Source organism: Aquarana catesbeiana, linkage group LG03, assembly GCF_042186555.1.
Source record: "Aquarana catesbeiana isolate 2022-GZ linkage group LG03, ASM4218655v1, whole genome shotgun sequence".
Lineage (NCBI taxonomy): Eukaryota > Metazoa > Chordata > Amphibia > Anura > Ranidae > Aquarana > Aquarana catesbeiana.
Window position 1 is genome coordinate 115,207,767 of NC_133326.1, and position 21,471 is coordinate 115,229,237.

Sequence of the window (21,471 nt, forward strand, 5' to 3'; positions counted from 1 at the left end):
ATAACCCCTCAAAGTCCAGCGACATACCAGTACGTTGCTGGTCCTTGTCGGGCATATATTGTAATGTTCTTTTTTTCATGCCGGCTGTGGGCTGAATGAAAAAAAGAGCCCAACAGATTCCTCCATTCACATCAAATCAATGTGGATGAAGAATTCTCTGCCAACAAAAGTGAAAAAAATATATGGCGAAGCATAGGGGCAATCTGCCCTCTGTCCACCTCAGCCCCTATGCTTCGACATATGCTCTTTTTTCTAACTGCGCTGGTGAAATTGCCTCCTACAGCACTGGAGTCACTGATTTACGTATTGTGGGAGAAAACCCTGTTGCTGTTAGAATAAACAGATCAGTGCTGCAGCTGAGTGGCGTACCTGCAAAGCAAACAACGGTTAACAATAAAACACTAACACTCAAAGGCGAATGCAAGCATTAGTGTCGTGTTGTATGTAAAAAGCAATTGTACCACGCATGTGAGGTATCACCGCGAATGTCAGATCAAGGGCAGCAATTCTAGCAGTAGACCGGTAACCTGTAAAAGCTTTTAAAAATGCATTTAGTTTGTCGCGACTGCACGGGCGTGCTCAATTTTAAAGCATGTTGTGCTTGGTATCTATATACTCGGCATAAGATCATCTTTTATATTTTACCAAACAAACAATTAGGCAATGAATTGTGTTTTTGTGTATTAAAATTCAAAAGTGTTTCCCAAAAAATTGCGATTGAAAAATCGCTGCGCAAATACTGGGTAGAAAAAAAATAAAAAAAAAAAAAATTCCATTACCCACTGTTTTACTCTGTAGGGCCTCTGCTTAAAAAATAAAATTTATTATATATATATATATATATATATAATTTTTTTTTTTTTTAATTAGGGGGTTCAAGGTAGTTTTCTAGCAAAAAAGAAAAAAAATTTTCCCATGTAAACAAAGTGTCAGAAAAGGCTTGGTCTTCAAGTGTTTAGAGTCGGTGATATGTAGCATACGCTTCTAATGTTGGGCATAAAATATCAGGACAGTTCAAACACCCCCCAAATGACCCCTTTTTGGAAAGTAGGCACCAAGCTATGAGGCATCATGAGTCCATGGAATATTTTGTGTTTTACCACAAGATTCTGGAAAATTACCCATTGGGTGCTGTCCATCTTGAATATCTGTGCTTCATTAACTTGTGAAGACCCTTTAAGTCCAGAAAAGGCTGGACATCTGCATTTGGCTTTTGAACTGTAAACAGGCCGTGAGACAGCCTGCATGCTTTTAGAGCCTGGGTTTTAACCACTTGCCTACTGGGCACTTTTACCCCCTTCCTGACCAGTCCACTTTTCAGCTTTCAGGACGGTCGCACTTTGAATCACAATTGCACGGTCATGCAACACTATGTGCAAACAAAAATGTTTTTTTGTTTTTTTTTTTTTAACACAAAATAGAGCTTTCTTTTAATGGTATTTAATTTGCACTGGGTTTTTTTTTTTGATAAACAAAAACTTTCATAGTTTCTTATAAAATTTTGGAAATCGGTAATTCTCCTTCACTGATGTGCACTGATGAGGCTGCACTGATAGGCGACGCTGATGAGGAGGCACTGATTGCCAGCATTGACTGCCAGCACTGATTTGACTGCACTGATGAACAGTGTAGATGTCCCTTTTGGAGAAGCAGATTATCGGTTCTATTCTCCTCTCGCTCTCAGCATGAAGAGTGCCAATAACCGGCTTCTATTTACATCCATGATCAGCTGTGAATGGATACAGCCAATAACGTGGTAAAGAGCTGCTGATTGGCTCTTTACTTCAGTCTGATCAGCAGTGTCCTCCAGTTATAGCACGGCCTCCCAGAACTAGCCTTCCGCGCTGTAGCCATCATTCGGCTATAGTGCAGGCGGCAAAGGGTTAATAACCAAAGCAGAATGCAGAAATAGCCCCAGAAAAGAGATCTGGTTGGTCTGGCAGAGATCATGGGAATTCGGCAACCAGATATATCACCTGACTACCAGGTTCTTCTTAGCCAGTCTACGGCTACTAGGATGACAGGGATCCCTTTTTGTTTGATCTGCTTTAAGAAGTATGGAATCAACTTGAGGGGAAGAAAACAAGTGAATATAAAATCCACAGAACAAATTATGTGGAACCACATCCAAAAGCGGGTCACTGGTCTGGGCTATGAACCCTTGAACATTCAGATTGTGGCACAATGCCATGGAGGTCCATGTATACTGCAAATTAGACAAAACACATCTTAGTATATAGAGTCTTTTTTCCTGGGCCTAGCTGTTGACACCATAGAATGTGAACCAACAACAGGGCTGAAAAATGACATTCCTGCCCAACTCAGGAAGTAAGCCACCTCTCTACCTCCCATATGACATTTTCCCCCCCTGAAGTTTATTGTAGGTCACTATGTTGGTATTATTAGACTAAACCCTTCAACAAAAGCAGATTGCTCGTGGAGGAGAGGCAGGCAGATCCCTTGGATCTCTGAAATTTTAAATGGCAGGCAGTTTTCCTTCTTTATCCAGCAACCCTTTACATTATGAGGTGAGGGCTCCTTCCCAACCAGAGTGGATTGGGTCCCTGGTAAGAATTTTCCAAAAAAAAAAAAAAAAAAAAAAAAAAAAAAGGAAGGATAGATCCCCAAGATATAGCAAGCTACCAGAGCAACCACAGCAGTTCTGGGCCGTCTCATTTGATTGAAATATGATGGAAAATCTGATGTACAACTGAGAAAAGGGGATTGCCTGGAAGGCCGAGATCATTAGTCTCAGGATCAGCATGCATATGTATAGAAGGAAGAGTGATGTTCAGCCTGAAGAAAAGAGATCTGATCTGTTTGAAGGAAGAAGGAAAATGCCTGGCAGCATGCCCAGGTATTTCAGGTCTTGCACTGGGATCAAACCCGACTTCGGGTAATTCACAAGCCAGCTTAACAGTTGGTTCCAGGCCCATCTTTATGTTGGTTACAGCTACTGGAGAACCTCGTCCCGATGAGAAGGTCAAAGAGGTATGCTTGCTACACATTTAGGATGCCCCTGGTTTTAAGTGGAGCCAGCAACAAGACATGCATTTTGATAAAAATACTCAGTTAGGGACACAAACTGGTAGTGAATTTCCCCAAATGTGAGGTGCAGAAAGTGATCCAGAAAAACATTGAGATGAGCAGCACCAATGCTTCCTATGAAAGATAGTAACTCAGTTTTGTAACCAGTAGAAACTACCTACTTTACCCAGATGCCAGACACTGAAGATGTAAAACAAGTACTAAGAGACTCAGTCTTCCCCCAACCATTTAATATGCTGTATTATCACAGAAAACTTGCTGGCCTGAACCCTGCTGGTTTACTTGGTCAGTCAAGTATTGGGAAGACTATTCAGAGCTTAGGTCCTAATGCAAGGCGATGATCCATTAAAAGTTTAAAAAGCATTTCCATGTTTCTGTTCACAGGGTGTTTAAAGGATGCGGAATCTGCAATCGGGACGACTGTTGGCTTGCTGAGGCAGGACTCTGGTGGGTCTATTACAGTCTGACGCAGGTCTACTGAAAGTGATAACTATTTTTTTTAGCAGGTCCTATGGGAAGAGCTAAGAAGCAAAGCAGCTGACAGAGGCCTTGCCAGACTGTTATACTACTTAGACGTGGGAGCGCCCCAAACTCCTAAAGATTTGGAAAAAACTTCTGTGTTTCCTAAAAAACGATCTTCGCAGATTCAATACTGTTAGGCAAGACTGACTGCTCAAATCTGAGTGTCCCAAATACTGCTTGAATTAGCCTGACAATTCTCTTCTTAAGGTGAGCAGATTTGCACTTAAGAAGTGTATCATCACTGTTAAATCTCCAGTGAAGGCTTCAAGATGGGTATCGCTACTGTTATCAAAAGGGCGTCTTGCAAGTGTCACATAGTGGGATATCCTGACCAATAACAAAGGCAATGCTGCATTGGGTACAGAGTACATTGTGGTCAGAAGTGGCCTGCCAAATGCAGTCTGGTGAATTTGCTTTATACTAGTCTCAGACATATTGCCAGAAGTAAAGAGACAAGAGGCCCAATTAGGCAAGCGTAATGCTCAGACAGCACCACGGCAGTGAAATGTTGTTTAGGGTTAAACATGAAAAAATGCAGTACCTTAAAGGCTAGTCAGAAGGGCGCTGGGTTGTCAAGCTGTGGGGTGAGATGGTCAGGGTTCCAGTAGTGCATTCCTGTGGTCTATTGCTTAGCCAGGACCTGTAGGCAGCTTGGAATGGTAGGCATGCAGCCTTTCTGTTGCAGAAAAGAAATGCTAGGTGTGCACTCTACTCACCAAGTCCAGAGGTGCAGTCATAAAGTGTCCTTTAGTGTACCAAAGGTTCTCCCCAGCCGATTTGGAGAGAAAGGGGTCTAAGCAGGGTCAGAAAGTGACACTTTAGTGATGTTAAACATTACTGTGTCAATAATTGCCACCAGTGCGCAGGGTGACTGCTGCATGCAGCGATCACCCTGGTAAGGTACACTACACAAATCCCAGAAACAGCTATAATAGGGAGATAAAAATGGCCCGTTCTTTCCATAGAATAGTGGAATGTAAACGCTACACTACATTGAATCTCATTTTCGGAGAAGAAACAGAGGCTGCAATTCATCTCAAAGGTTTGGTGGGTGTGGTGTGACACTGAGCATGCAGAAGGTCACACGTGTGCAATGACATGAAAGCAAAGGCTGTAGTGAATATCCAAAGCTGAAGGGTGAAGGTAAACACTGAGCATACACTTAGCTGTGGAAGCGATACTTCAAGAACTGGGAATTTGGTATGACATTGAAAGCAGCACGAGATCTTCATTTTTCAATCAGCAGAGCGGGCAGAGGCACCCTACCTCTTTGGACACCAAGCTACACTGCAGATGGCTGGCTGTGCAGAGTGTATAGAAAACAAGGAGGGGTCTTCGGTTTTCTTACCGTCCAAAAGCCTGGTGGCATGGCATATGCCTTAGAGGTGTGCTGTGCTCCCCCCAAAACTATAAAGGATATACCTGGATCATAATCTGTCCTTTTATCCTTAGCCAATTGTTTTTAAACACCTCAAAAATTGTTGCATCCACACCTACCTGTTGTGCCCTCAACAGGGCCGTGCGACGGTACATGTAGTCCTCAGATTTTATGACATACACCATCTTGTAAGAGTTGAGCTTGAATTTGCACTGCAGCTTGTCCAGACTCTCTAGGTTCTCCAGGTTCCGCTTTCCATTGCCCTCCTTCTCCTGCTGTTCTCGACCCCTCTGGCATTTCCGGATTCTGCGCAGGTTCCTGTTGTACATAAGGTTGTAGGCCAGGGGAAAAAATAAGCAAATGTACAGAAATTGCTTTACAAATGTTTTGGTTTCTATAAATCATGGAATAATTCTTCTATAAATGCTTCATACACTAAGTTTAAAGTGATTAAACTTTTTGAATACCAAACATGTTATACTTACCTGCTCCGTGCAATGGTTTTGCACAGAGCAGCCCCGATCCTCCACTTCAGAGGATGTGTGCTATAGGGGCACTCATGCAGGCTTGCTCCCAAGCTGAGACAGTGCAGCTCAGCCCCACCCCCTCCTTAAAAAAAAGGTTAAACTTTTACAACCACTTTAATGCAAAACGTGCTACAAAAATCAACAATTTCTGTACATTGAGATTTCACATTATAGAATGTTTCCCAGCTCCCCCTACGTCTATCAATTGCTTCCATATTAAAGAAATAAACATTTTTGGAGTATATGCAACTCTTATGGATATTTTATGTGAATTAATGCCAGTACCAATTACTGTCTGGTGTAATCCACCTTATGCCGAAGACAAGGGCAGCTTTTAAGACATGTAATCAGTCTGTCAGTCACATCTGTGGAATCCAAACACTTCCCAGCATCAGACACTTGTGTTACAGAAGAAGCCGTATAAGAATTAGTGAATACTTATACTAAAGATTTTGGAACTTTCAGAGATTTTTTGGAACTTGGTTCAATACAGCAACATTTGTAGTTACCTAGAAACATTTTCCCCTCTGAATATATCAATATATAAATTAAGAAAGTAGGACATTTAAGGCTTATTGTTCTGTATACTAAATATTTTCAAATGATATATTTACGTTGCTCTCAATTCTTTATTAGTTGAAAGGATTATACTATTTTATACAGTGGAGTATGATGAAGTCGAATTTTTCTCTTTTTAAAGTACACCTATTACTGTTGTTTTTAAAACTTATATTGCTTGATACAATACACTCATGATACATACACACCTATAAACTAACTGAGCTCAGGAACAGTCCGTTTTCTCTTCATCTCTGCACTAGGTAACAAGCTTACCCACTTCCAGACCAGGCCTTTTCTGGCACTTCTTGTTTACATGTAACAATCAGTATTTTTTGCTAGAAAATTACGTCGAACCCCCAAACATATTTTTTAAAGCAGAGGCCATAGAGAATAAATTAGTGGGTTTTGCGATTTTTTATTAGGTCACATGGTTTTTCAAACACAATGTTAAAAAAAAAAAACAAAAAAAAAAAAAAAACCACACACACACACACACACACACACACACACACACACAATATAACCCAATTTTTTTGTAAAATACATAAGATGATGTTACGCCGAGTAAATAGATATCAAACATATCAGGCTATAAAACTGCACACACCTGTGCTACGGCAACAGACAACTATGCATAGACACTTTAAAAGCCTTTACAGGCTTTACACTTTAGATTTTCAATGGAGGTCTAGTGTTGGAATTACTGCCCATGATATGACGTTTGCGGAGATACCTCACATGTTTGACAATCGCTGTTTGCGCGCGTGTGAGGCACTTTTTTTTATTATTTACATTGTTGCTTTAATTATTTTTTTGTTACTTTTATTGCTGTCACAAGGAATGTAAAGATCCTTGTAACAGCAATAGGCATGTGACAGGTACTCTTTATGGAGAGATCTGAGGTCTATAAGACCCCAGAACCTTCCGCTGCTCTTAAAAGCATTCGAACAAACCAAGGTCAGTGTTTTCAAATGCTTTTGATGTCAGGTCATCGCTTCCGGGTTACAATAGCCAACAGCCAATCCGAGCTTTGTTCGGCTCTCCGATCAACCGGCAGAGGCGCGGGCTGTCGCTTGGGAGAGCCCGAGAACGCTGCGGAGACGAAGGGCAAGGGGGTGGGAGAGCGTCTTCTCCCACTGCTTGTAAAATAAGTCCAGTGGCTAGCTAGCTGACTGCTGGCTCTATATAAAAAAGGGAAGAGGAGGAGGTACCAGGATGATGCCTGCATCTGGTATAGCCCCTTGAAATACGGGTACGGCGCTGGTCCGCAAGTTGTTTCAGAAGAGACTATGGGAATGTACACAGGCTTGCCGGTCATAAAAGCAAAGATTATATTTGTTTCTCATCATAATTTGCAGGAACTGGTCAAGTATACATATTTAGGTGATCACACAAGGCTTCAAAAGCAGTGGGCAACTACAGCGACAAAGGAAGGAAATACTGTAGGATGAAAAGGTTGATGAAGCCAAAAAGACTGAAACAGACTAAATTGGAAGATATGGTTACTGGATTGACTTCCCAGCAGAGGTGGAGGCGGCTAACATGACAAAGAAACATGGAACACAGGATAACAGAATTGGCACGGATATCTGAAGGTAAGCTCACCTGGGTAAGAAAACGGGTTTCTGTGCAAGATGTTCTCTCAGCTCTGGGGAAGTAGAGTCACAGTTCATGTATCTTTCCACATAGTCCGACCAACGCTTAAAATAGAAGACAAAGGGTGCAGAATTAGTGACAGAGCCCAGAGAGCCAGGAACCACAACCAGCAAGCACAGAATAGGTAGAGCACAGCAAAGAAGCACCAAGGAGGCAAAACTGCTTTTATCATATCAGATTCTAAAAAGCCAGTGTGGAGATCTCCCTTCGCAAAGAAAAAAAAAAATCATCATACAAGAGACAGTATATATTTAGAGACTTTGGCTTTATTTCTGCAACGCCATTTTTTCAAAATCTCAGATTTAGCCAAGTATGTAGGTTCAAAAGCCAACTACATAATTATTCTACACCTTAAAGTGAAAAAAAAAAAATGTATATATATATATATATATATATATATATATATATATTTATATTTAAGTTGTGGATACAGTGGAGGGGGATTAGAACACATGACAGCTGTCTGTGGCCCCCTTAGGGGGGAGTCACTATTTGTCTCATTGAAAAGAAGTCCACGCATCAGACCACCAATAGAGGGGAATTCTTCCAATGGGGACACCAAGTCTGATGACATGCTGGGATTCCCTCACTTGAGGGATTTCTTTTTGGCTATGGGACAGGAAGTGAAGGGAAATCTCCAATTTCTTTTCCCATCTGTGTCCCATTGATGTGCGTCATAGCCCTCCCTTACTTCATCCAAAAGAAAAAAGAAAGTTTTTCCTTTGGTTACCCTTTATGCTAGCCTTCAGCACCAATTCAAAAAGGCTATAGAGAAGCTTGGATTTTCTATATTCTGGTTTTGTAAGCATCCGAGCTTCCCAAAATAAAGAATGACATGCCCCATTCATTTGTATACTATTGTATTACCAGGAATAAGCCATACAACCAATATTAGGGACACAGATGTGAATCTAAGGAAGGCACTGCAAACATTCTACCAAATAAAAGCAGTTTTATCTCAATTTTTTTAAATCAAATATTCTGAAGATGACAGGGGAATTCAACTGTTTTTAATTCATTGAACGTGATTATTGAATCATTAAATAAATCTGATGCTGTGAAAAGCAAAATGATTCGCCTCATTCAAATCATCTGCAATTTAGAGTTCACCTGCTGACAACTGAGCTTTCCCAAACAGAGGTGTCCCACTCTTCAGTCATACCAGGTCAAGTTTCGGCATCTACTTACACTAGTGTATTGCAATAAAAAAAAAAGGTACAGTGCTGTTATGGGAAAGTTCCCCAAGAGGGTTTTTTTTTTTTTTTTTTAGCAGCGAAGTAAATAAAAAGATGATGCAATTGGAAAAATACATCTACTTTTTATTTACTTCGCTGCTAAAAAAAAATCCCTCTGGGGGAACTTTCCCATAACATTATCTGGGGTGCGCAGCACTACTACCTCTCCTTATATGTGCCTTTCCCATGCTATGGTACAGTGCTGTTTTGGTGTTTAGGTTAAAGGTGTTGTAAAAGCAGGTTTTTTTTTATCTTCGTGCTTTATATGCATGAAGTTAAAAAGCCTTCTGTGTACAGCAGCCCCCCTAATACTTACCTGAGCCACATCTATATCCAGCGATGTCCACGAATGCCTCAGCCGTCTGGGACTCTCCCTCCTGATTGGCTGAGACACAGCAGCGGCGCCACTGGCTCCCGCCAAAGTCAGTTAGCCAATCAGTAGATAGAGGGGGTGGGGCCTAACTGGGCCTGAATGGACACAGAGCTGCAGCTCGGCTGCCCTCATAGCAAGATACTTGCTGTGGGGACACTGGAAGGGGGGGGGGGGGGGACGGAGAGGATCCAGGATGCTTTGTGCAAAACTACTGCACAGAGGAGGCAAGTATATATGTTTGTTATTTTTATATAGATTGTAAGCTCTAACGAGCAGGGCCCTCTGATTCCTCTTGTACCAAATTGTAATGTAACTGTAATGTCTGCCCTCATGTTGTAAAGCTCTGCGCAAACTGTTGGTGCTATATAAAACCTGAATAATAATAATAACCACCAATACCCAAAATTGGCAATTGCACTTTACAACTTATCTGTTTTGGGCCCCGATTGGATTACAAAAGTTACATCAAAGTGGCCATTCCTGGCCAATGTTTAGTCTCAGCAAATAACTGCTATTACTGTGATCAGTCATGTACTTCTCCCTAGACTCATTTGAGATTGATAGCACACAAGTGCAGCATTACTCAACTAGTCATGATCATCTAGATATCAGCAAAGTAGTGAGGTGTTGCTTTCAGCAACTCAATGTAGTAAGGCACAAGGGTGACTTTTTGTGATTGAAAAACACTTCTGTAGATTGACCTTAAAGTGGTAGTAAACTCTGTACTACCACTTGTACCTACAGGTAAGCCTATAATAAGGCTTACCTGTAGTTACTGTGACTATCTCCTAAACTTGCAGTTTAGATTATATTCAGGGTGCATGCAGCCGATGACATTATCGGCACATGCACTCTGAAGGTCCACATACAGTGCCAGACCTTCAGAGCATGTGCCGTAAATGGCAGCTTTCTCGTGCATGCGCGGGAGTGACGTCATTGCGCTCCCGGCCACTCATGTAGCCGGAGGACACGAATCCGGAAGGAAGAGGTCATCCCTCTTAGCGGTTACAGCACGACGCTGGAGGTCTTTGTTCTAATTGCCTTGCAGGGTTCCCCACCCCCAATCAACTGCGGTTTGCTACCACTTTAAAGTGTTACTAAACCCAGGACCCTGCATTCACTATATCTGGTCCCCAACAGTACATGGAAATGCAATTATTATATACTGCTAAATACCTTTTCTCATCAGCAGCATATAATAGTTTTGTGACTTCTATCAGTGTCTGGTTAAAGCTTGTAGGAGTTTTCATTCTCCTCCGACTGTCCTATAAGGCTGCATGACCCCTGATCCTCTGTCTTGACAGTGCTGATTAGCCTGGTGACAATCACATGCACCCTCCCAAGAAAAACGCTCTAGCAATACACACTGGACTGAGCATGTGCAGAGTGCTCCCAAGGCTCTGTACCATCAGGAAATGGATTGGAAACTGTGGAAGAAGGGAAGGATCAGAGAAGACAGGATCTCACAGCCTTTTTTACACAATGCAGAGGATTAACCCCTTAGGTTGCACAGCGAGCATAACAAGTATGCTTTACTGCATATACAGACTGATTTTACTGTTCTGGGTTTAGTAACACTTTAACAGTATATACAAAAACAATCACAGCCTCAAAAGATCCTTTTCTTCAGACCCATACATAGCATTATATTGTGCATCATAGGGGAGGTTCTAAATGGTTTGGAAATGCATCCAAGACTTTCCAACCCATTTGACTTGAAAGGTTTTTACCACTGCAGTACCAAAATCCGCCATATAACATAACACAAACTATGTATCTTTTTGCACAAAGGGAACCTGTTAGGATAGAAGTATAGGCAAACCCATTCTTAACTTGTGCATTAGCATGGCAGTTCTTACACTGGATGTGGCTCCAGGGATGTCATCTTGACAGAGGCTTCACAACCCAGTTAGACACTGGCCGCACACAGCTAGAGAAATATCAGGATACTTGATACACACAAAGTAGACTTACAATGCAGTACAGTAATGTTGCCTGGTGCTTGCACTTTCAAAAACAAGTCTGCAATGGCAACTTTTATCATTCCATTCTAACAGGATCCTTTTAGGAAAGCAAAGGAGTTAAACCAATCATAAGGGTAGGGAGGAAAAATGTAAAGGGTCACCCAGCAGCAGTTTCAAGAGACCATGTACCTGGAAGAGGCAGAATGTTGTACCTTGCTGAAAAAAAAAAAAAAAAAAAAAAAGAAAAAAAAAGCATGTTGTATGCTTTACTACAATGTCAATGTGGCCGTTGACAAAGTGAATGATGTGTCACAAACATGTACGCCAGTATTGCCTTGGAGTACACGTTTATGAACTATCTCTGGCACTGTACTTATTTTTCGGTAGAGAATGAATAATTTGGTAAACAAAACATGGATATCCAATTCTTTCACCAAGATCTATCGGTCAAATAAGGTCTGCACAGATCACAGAGTCCGTGGGCATACAATAGTCTACTGATCCAAGCAAAACCTTCTAGATTCACAAGACTAGGTTTTGCCCATGGACACTTTCATATCTATGCATGGACTTCAATTACTTTTCTTCAGATCTTCCAGTCTGGTACTATAGGTCATATCTCAAACTGGGTTTTTCTGTATGAATTTCACCAAATAATGAATTAGGCCACTTAACATTATAAGGTTCCAAAACAAACTACATTTTTTCCCCCCTTCTATTGGTTGAACTGGATGGACTTGTGACTTTTTTCAACCAGACCAACTATGTAACAAAACCTTTACGGTGTCCCTTAACCATACATAGCTCTATCTCAAACACTAAGGGTTGCTGGGTACTGCATGTCCCAAGGTACTAAACGGTTCCTAAGGAAATGTAGGCCAATGACTCAAGGTAACCCATTCTCGCTTTCCACCAAAATAAAATAAAAAATTCTGATAAGCAAAAATAAGAGGCTTGTAAAAATAGGAAGACTTTAGTATGATGACCGATTTAAAGGATATCCAAAAGGTTCATTTAAAAAAAACAATAAAAAACAAAAAAAAAAAAAAAAACACAAACATGTCATACTTACCTCCTCTGTGCAGTTGGTTTTGCACCGTGGGGCCCCAATCCTCCTCTTCTGGGGTCCCTCAGCGACGCTCCTGGCTCCTCTTTGAGTGCCCCTTTGGAGAGCCACTCTCCCCTCGGGGCACTCGTGCAGCTGCACTCCCGTGTTCTGCTGCTGCGTCTATTTACACAAACAGCAGGACTTGGCCCAGTCCACCGCGTCATTGGATTTGACTGACAGCAGCAAGAGCCAATGGCTGCACTGCTGTCAATCTATCCAGTCAGGACCCGAGACACCGGCTGTAGCTGGTGTGCTCGTCCCCATCGCTGGAAAGACCGGGTTCAGACAAGTAAAAGGGGGGCTCTGGAGGGCAGCTGCATCACAGGAGGTTTTTCACCTTAAAGCATAGAATGCTTTAAGGTGAAAAACCACGAGGGTTTACAACCCCCTTTAAGTGTTCAGTAGAATATACAAGTCAAATTAGTTAGTCTGCATATGATACTTCTACAAATGACAGTAGCAATGTAGCTTAAGTAGAGAAAAGTAAAATAAAAAGTCAATCACATAAAACTTTGGGCCACTTATTTTAAAAGCTCCAAATTCTTTCGATGTAACATTTGTAGCTATACTTGTAGTATCCCTACCAAATTCTGGCCCCAGAAACAATGTATGCTTAGTGTTTCCATTAATGCAGGAGGAGTTGCTAGTAGAAGAGGTATAAATACACATCTGGGTGATAGAGCTGGTTGAAGTACAGGGACAATTTTTTTTCAGAGTATTGATGTGTGGGTACAGATCTACATAAGATGGGTGCTTCATAATAAAAATACCCACATACACACAGTACTTTGCAAAGAAACACGGGCCTATTCACACGAGTGACCTAAAAGTCATTCCTACACAGGAGGGGAACCTACTTAGCTGCCACTATAAGTTACTGAAAACCAAACCCAGAACTCTCGCGCTGTATGGAGTTCCTACCTTTTAGGCTGAATTTACTCTTTTCTTTAGAAATTGCGTCAATGTGTCTCGATACATTTCAGTGGAAAATGTATAATGTCAAAGATTAAATGCAGCCCTAGCCAATCTAATGGACGCTAATATTTAGTTCTAAATATGGCAAAGAATACAGCATTTATTAGGTGTTCCATACCTTCCGGTTTTTCCTGCTAAGACTATAAATTTTCTCCACTTCAGGCTGGGGCCAATTCAAAACTTTTAATCTCATGCTACTGAGACACATCACTTGTTGGTCAGTTTATACTTTGTTCTGAACCCAGGTTGTGTGGTGTCTTCATTATAAGAAAACAGTATGCTGTCATTTTATATAATTCAACAGTTTAAAGCACAACTTTACCCATAATGTTTTGACAAAAACAAAAAGGTTCTTTAGCAAGGAGCATACATTCCACATTAATAATGATGCTACCAAAATGAGTGTGCGCTGGAAATTGCCTCCAGGATTGCTACTGTTTCTTCTTGCTGCCATTTTGCTGAAGCCCAGAGCACCCGAACAGCAGTAAATTAAAGCGAAACCAAAAACATCAACAATTACATTCCTGGAATGCCGAAATTGCTAACTGTCCCATTTGCTTGTGTCCTCAACCTAACTGTCAAACCATCAAATGGCTGGTGTCAAATGATCAAATGTGCAGCACCATGGTAGTTGCAGATCAAACAGAAGCAGCTCCCTTGGCTTTAAAGAATAGGAGAGTTAAAGCCTGCTTTAAGGCTGTCAGATAAACCTCTACAAATTCGACAGTGCCAAAAAATAGCAACTGAGCATGTGCAGAGGAGAGAGACACAGTGTATTACTGGGTTTTAAACAGTATAGACACTTATTTTTAATGTTTTTTTCATAGCTATACCTGTAAAAGGGGTCATCCTGAAGTGATCTAGAAGGATTTAAATTTTCTGATGTCTGTCTTGTGCTTCACAATATTATTAGAGGACCTAGGGCAGTGGTTCTCAACTCCTGCCTCAGGATCCACTAACAGGCCAGATTTTAAGTATTACCTTTGGGAGATGCAGACTAGAATACTGCAATCACTGAGCAGAAAATGATATCACCTCTGATGCAGTTCAGTTATCTTGCAAATGTGGCCTGTTAGTGGGTCCCGAGGACAGGACTTGAGAACCACTGACTAGGGGGACATGGTGACACTTCAACATCACATGTTCCCTCAACAAGTTATAACAATCAAGTTTTGAATGGCCCTACAAATGTGGCATCTTCAGGGCTGGACTGGCTCGTATGTAATGGAGATTGAACATTTTCAACTCGCTTCAGTATTAAGTTGATTAGTTTGCTTAAAAACTAAATAAAAGCTTTGCAATCAAAATCTACTAGGAGGTGCATTTTATAAAGCATCAATGATTAGGCTTGTGTTCAGAATTAAGTAATCAATGACACCAAATCAAATCACCTTTGTTCAGACTTTAAAGAATACATAGTCACACACTGACATTTTAGTAATATGCTTGATATCATTAACCAGTGATGACAGTCTAAAGCCGTGCCTTATTAGTAAAAAGATCTGCATCTGTCTGGCAGCTGGAACTGCAGTCTGCTGAAGTAAAGGATCTTGAGGACCAACACTAGGAGATTGTTCTGGTACAACTACCCAGCCAGATGTTATGACTGAGCGGTCTTTTGACATCAGCACCATCGTAGCCTGTGGCAGCAATCTTGAGACAACTACCTTGGCATTGGTCACATTTGCCAATTACAGACAAGAATACAGGATTTAAGGTGTAACTGGAGGCAAAACTTTAGTTTTAAATGTGGTGAGGCGTAGGAACACCTGTCACTGTTTTTATTGCTGTGTCCTTGTTAGAGAGAGAGTGACCCTCACCATTTCCCCTGGTGACCATTTTTTACCAAATGAGAAAGAAAATGCCAACATTTTAAGTGGTTGCCAGAACAGGAATAGAGGGGAAATCTTCCAATGAGGACGCTAGTTCCAGGGACCCAACTGACTACCAGGAATTACTCCTCACTCCCTGTTTTAGCTATGGGGCAGGAAGTGAAGTGAAGTGAAGTGAAAACTCCTAAATAGGACACAGATAGCAAAAAAAAACTCTGCCTTCAGTTTTACTTTAAGCTATGTTTAAGATTTTTACTACAATGCAAGGATACCATGTAAGCAGAATGTTAAATTTATTTAGACATCTGCCGTAAGGGTCAGTACATCCACATTTTGTTGGCAGGAGCTGGAGATGTAGACCACCTAAGCAGTTCCTTTTATGTTTCGGGAGACATTGGTTTCAAGTTGACTGCTCTTGCATGCACAGGCCAGTACACTTGTGCCTGAGATTTACTATTGGGGTGAACCTGGTATCTTGGTAATAAATGACACATTCTGACTGGGGCACATTCAAGTACATGGGAAACAGATAAAGAAATTTCAAACATTGCACTGGATAGAGTACAGTTAGATTTACCATACCATATTAATTTACAAGAGAGGGAAACATCAGAATTCTGACAGGTACCAAAGTGGGGATTTCTGCTCTAGGCCCACCGTCTGATGAAGGGAACTTTTGTCATACAAACATGGAACCTTTAGCGACTGCTCCACAAATTATTATTTAGCTTGCATAGAAATCAAGGCCCTTATGTGCCAGATCTTGTGATCTCAAAATATTTGAATGTGTTAAACTCCATGTGCATCTTCATCCAATGTGCTCTGTGCAATCCAGAGGAAGCCACAAAGTGGCGTCTGTTCTGCAGATGCCAACAATTCTACACTGTGCACAGCAAATAGCCAGTTCCTTTAGATTTTACAAAGTGCTCTGAAGAGAAAAATGGAGGCTGCCATTAAAAAAAAACCCTTCTGAAAGTGCATATAAGGATTTCCGACTTTGATGATCTACTTGTTTCAGGTAAATAGCTCAGAAAGTACTGAAGGCAGTGGGAAACTATTGCCAGGCAACTAGAATTTCTATAAGATTGTCAACGAAAGCCACCTAACTTCTCTCAAGACAGATTTGCTTTAAACCCCAAATACCTACCAATGTACAAAAACTACTGGAGAGTAGAGGCCTAATCTTATAAATAAATGGGCACGAAAATTCTACACCAGCTCTCCTGTGCTAAATTTAGACAGCTGCCAGCAGAATTTGATGCCTCTTTATTAAGATTACCCCCAACATATCGCATGCTGGTGCAACTGCACAAATCTGATGACCAAAAAATACAGAAACTGCATTCTTGGTCAGCTAAAATTTGCAGACCTGTGCTAACCTCCTTTTATCACAGTGAACTGAGGCCAGTAGAAACTCAATGCAGGAAAGTGGATCTTCAAGACTGTGAAAGGGTACTCTGTCAAAACATTTTTGTACACTGTAGTGTGTTGTAGCCATTACAAGCACGCATCATTTTCTGAAACCATTTCAACTGATGACTGCATTCTTTGCGTTGTCCTCCAAAGAACACAATATCTATAATGATATTTATAGTTTTTGTCTAGAAATGCCACGTCAACAACTATAAAGTTTTGTTTAGATAATTAACTTAGTACAGCTGCAAAGCTCCCTCTCTGCGCTGGATCACGCACCTAGTACGTCACACATGCGCCTGCCTGCTGTACTTCGTTACAGCACAAGCCAATCGGCGGGTCTCGCCAATGATTGACTGCCGGGACCTGCTGATCAGTGGTGATTCACAGAACAGAGCTCTGTGATTGTAAACGATCACCACCATTAGAGGTTAGAAAAAAAAAATATCCCTTAGTTCGTAGACGCTAAAACTTTCACACAAACATGTACACCTTATTGGGATTTTTTTTTTTAACCAGAGACGTAGCAGAATACATTTTGCCCAAAATGTATGAAGTTTTTTATTTATTTTTTATTGGAAGTTTTATAGCAGAAAGCAAAATGGACGGTCTTTTCTCATTTATAATCGCAAAGAATAAAAAACCCAGTGGTGATCAAATACCACCAAAAGAAAACTATTTGTGAAAAACAAAAATGATATAAAATTTTGTTTGGGTACAGCATTCCATAAAGTAGCCCAGTGCCAAATAGCAAAAAAAGGCCTGGTCATGAAGGGGGTAAAATCTCCTGGAACCAAGTGATTAAATAAAATCTTTTTACCTGAATATACCATCACAGAAAACTCAAATTTGAATTTTAGAGTCCGATTTATAAGTGAAGCAGCCGATTAGAGGATACACACACTAGAATACATTGTTATGTTCAAGGACTGCAAATTCTCCTTTATGCAAGTTGGGGAGCTCATTTTCTTTGGTTTTACCATTTCATCACAAATCCTATGCTGCTCAATACAGAAAATGTGATGATATCACATTTGATTACTAACAATTGCATTGTATATAAAATGTAAGGCCTTAAAAATGGGTCTCTAAGTAACTGATCCTCTGAACGAATGAGAGGTTTAAGCTTACCATGTGTTTTCCTCTAATATATTGTTTGAAAAGTTAGGTTTTATCAGTATTGAGTCCTAAAGCAATTATTATGGCACACAGAAATTTAGACATCCTTACATAGGATTTTGGAATGGGAAGACCCAGTCACTTTTCCCTGAATGGGCAGGGTCTGTTGATAGCCTACCCCTTTTTCCCCCAGGAAAGTATATCTAGGGATCAATGCTTTTGTTGCCACCTCCCAGGTACAGGAGTCCACCCTGGTTAAAGCCAATGCAAATATATATATATAAATATTAGTTTTCTCATGCAGTGGGCCTGTGTCAGCACCGCACAAGTAAACTGCTGGTTTTTCTCTAGGGGAGAGGAGAAAGGAGATTTACATACCTAATCCTTCGATCCACCAAGCACGAGACCGGTCTGGCAATCCCCTCCCTCTGGTGGTCTTGAGTTGTGGACTGTTTCTGACGTCATCAAGCCCAGAGCAGGCTCCACAGACCAGAACAGTCCACCACTGGACCGGGGGGGTAGCGCTGTTTTCTGGTGGAACAAATGATCAGGTGAATATAAGCCTTCGCTTCACACCTAGACAAGACGAGCAGTGCAGGCACAGCTCCACTGCATGGGAAAACTTTTGCCCAAAGTTGCTCTTTAAGCTCTGGTTTCAGAGCCTCTGTGCTTGAATGACTTCACTGCCCCACAAACATGACAGTGACCAGACCACCTGCTTCATCGGAGCACTAAAGCTAAGGCTCCAATGGTGCAGGGAGGCAACAAAGGCATTAAAATCGCAAATATACCTTGAAGGGGAATCCTGGCAGACACAAATCACTTCGTCCTAAATGGACAAGATGACATCGACTCCGCCAAACAAATATTGAACATATTTTTTTTAAATGGGAGGCGATCACTAGAACCTGCAAGTACTGGGATATTTTACCTGGTATCAGAATTCATCTATTCAAATATCTTGACACTTATATCTTCAAAGTTGGCCTTTGTCAGCCAGGCAATTTCAACAAACATACACCCCACTGTTGATTGTGGGTTATCCGTGTTAAATAGAGAATATATGTTACGTTTCAATGTAAAACCCCTTTAAAATTTTCTAACAATGACAGCTACACATACTAAAGCATCTTGGTTTCCAAGGGTTAAAGACAGAGGAAGAATATTAGTATATTTAGAAAGATAGAATGGAAAGAAAAGGCATGGAAAGTAAAAGAAAACAGAACAAATCACTGAGTCACCCTGGATCGTTAAAACAAGTTTTATTATATTACAATTTAACTCTGGCTCCAAAATATTTGGATATTTTTGGGAAGTTTGTCTTTTCTGGATTCAGTAACAAACCACAGATGGGCAACATTATTTACAGTTCTATAAAAAGAGATTCAGACAGTACACGCACTGCAGGTTTAGTGTGACCGGGGTGGGCTGTGATTTGATCTCAGAAGGTGGATTTTCTAGGTTTCACACATGCCCCCCTGTGTCCCATCCCCCAGGAGGTGCTGGAGGTTGGGGTCCTGCCAGGGGTGGCGGTAACCGAGAGCCCCTCAGGCGCGAGTCGGGCTTACCTCGGTCTCCGCTGGGTCATCTGAGTTTTCTTCCTCAGTGTCCAGCAATTCAATTGTTAATTGGACCTGCCCACAACTCTGGGTGAACACCAACTGCAAAAAAAGAAACAAAAAGAAAAACAAATCAGTCAGTGGGGAAAAAAGATCATTAGTCAGTTTTACTTACAGGGTCAGTCTACACAAAACAGATTTCAGTTATGTAAAAGCTGATAGTTAAACTACCTAAGGCCCCTTCACACAGGCTTTCTGATCAGGTCTGTGTCCGTTTTTCAGGCAGACCTGAGCGGACACTCCATTCACTCCTATGGAGCACTGGATGTCCGCGGTGACCTGTCCGCTCACACTCGCTGCTATCTAATCAATCCAGACGGCTGGTGAACCTATTTTCCATCAGTCTGGTGGATCAGATCGGATGAAAACGGAAAGGCGGTCTGTTTTCATCCAATCTCCCCATAGAACAGAGCGGGGCTCTGACAAGTCCGTCTCTGCAGTTAGCGGAGACGGACCTGTCACCTGCCTGCTCAGCGGGATTCAGATGGATCCCCCCGCTGAGCAAAGCGGAGTCCGCCAGGCAGACCGCCCGTGTAAAAGGACCCTTACGGTTTCCCTCTAACTTTTGGAGACCCGGGCACAGCTGTCGTGGCTCTTAATGGAAGTACCCATTCTTCTTGTTATAGGTGCTGGAACATACAAAAGTGGGTGGGAACACCCAAAACTCCAATGGTGGACAGGACAGTCCAGTCAGGAGTTCTGACAGGGATAAGAAGATGTGCAGTAGTTACCAAAAAATTATATTTCTTTGCAGTTGATGGATACAGGAGTTTAGATACACTCAGGTTATAATGCAGCATACAGGAGATTTGGGCAATGGCAAAACAGAAAATTGTAAGCCAGCCCACCCGTCCTCTACCCAGCATACAAATCCCAAAAAAATTATTCTCTCGCTCGTCCAAGTATTTAGATACAAGAAGGACGTCAATAAGCAAATGTCCAGCAACAGCCACTGACAGGTCACCAAGAAAAAACATGGAAATGTCTGCAACTTAAAACCACCGATAGATGGATGTGTTGCTCCGAAGCAAGATTTAAAATTTCCGGGGCTATATAAATGCCTGTATTAACTAAATCTCTTCAGAGATAGATAAAACTCGGCAAGGGGGGTGCTTACACTTTCTGCAGGCACTGTGTTCTGAGTGGAAATTGAGGTCTCTGCAGACATAGGGGAGGACTCCACCTCACCTGAAGGAGCTGAGAATGACTCCTATATGAAGAAGCTATAACAAATTTGGGTTCCAGATTACAGTTGAGGATACAGAGTCAACCCACCAGAACCACTTTGGGCTGAGGGCATCTGTGGCAGCAGGACTGTACCCCTTGCATCTTAGCAAAGACCTGTTGTGGTAAGATGCTAGGCCGAAATGTGAGGCATGGTCTCAAGTACTCACAAACCCAGGCAGCTGGTGCAAATGAGTTTAAGGCAGCCAGGGATCGACAAATCACTGTAGGCTGTTGGTGAAATAAGACCAGAGACCTATGGGATGCTTCCTCTAGGTTGAATGGCAGGAAAGAGCATTGAGTGCATACATGTGTTCCTCCATCCAGCAGATGGCAGCAGAGCCTTTTCCCAGACCCAAATTTTACCAGCAGTGGTGGGAAATCTGAAAGGTGGTCAGTAATGTAAACAGTGAAGTAGCTCAAGTGTGAAGGGCCTTAAAGTGAGTCCTCAGAGACAGGGTCCCATCACAGCTCTGGACCTAAAAAGCACTCCACAGCTAACACACTGGAAAGTATCGCAAAGCAGAACCCAGTGTTAAAAGGTCACATGCCAGGGTAGCCCCATGTCTAGTCCAGCAGGGTCTGTGTAAAGCCTCCAAAGCTAGACTGCGGAAATGCCTATCTGGATAGCAGCAACATACAGACCAGCTGAGCAGTTGTTAGTGAGGCACTTCATTGAAATTACAAAGAAAAAAAATTCCATCAAAAAGAAAAAAACAAAAATACAATAAACCAATTTCAGCCAAACTGAAGACAAGGTATTAAACCTCCCAGGAACCTAGCAGAAAAAAAAATGAGGCATGCTGGCTAGGAGAGGGGTTATAGTTATACAGGGGTACAGTGGCCGGCTTACAATTGTTCTGTTTGCCAGGGTTCAAACCTCCTTTAGGCAAGACTGTACTTGACTTACTGTGTCC

The 21,471-nt window shown here is 41.7% G+C and overlaps 1 protein-coding gene across 6 annotated transcripts in view; it reads right to left on the bottom strand.

Moving 5' to 3' along the window:
• Positions 1 to 21,471, bottom strand: part of SIN3A (SIN3 transcription regulator family member A) — a 112,302-nt gene that overhangs the window by 25,480 nt on the left and 65,351 nt on the right. For 3 of the 6 annotated variants that reach the window (XM_073619029.1, XM_073619027.1, XM_073619028.1), the window contains 3 exons: positions 19,280 to 19,372; positions 7,642 to 7,736; positions 5,068 to 5,266 (listed from right to left, as the gene is read on the bottom strand). In XM_073619029.1, the coding sequence (XP_073475130.1) occupies positions 5,068 to 5,266; positions 7,642 to 7,736; positions 19,280 to 19,372 (387 nt within the window). Of the gene's footprint in view, positions 1 to 5,067; positions 5,267 to 7,641; positions 7,737 to 18,956; positions 19,373 to 21,471 lie in introns of those variants that run through there. The other 3 variants (XM_073619031.1, XM_073619030.1, XM_073619033.1) reach the window with 3 other exon arrangements.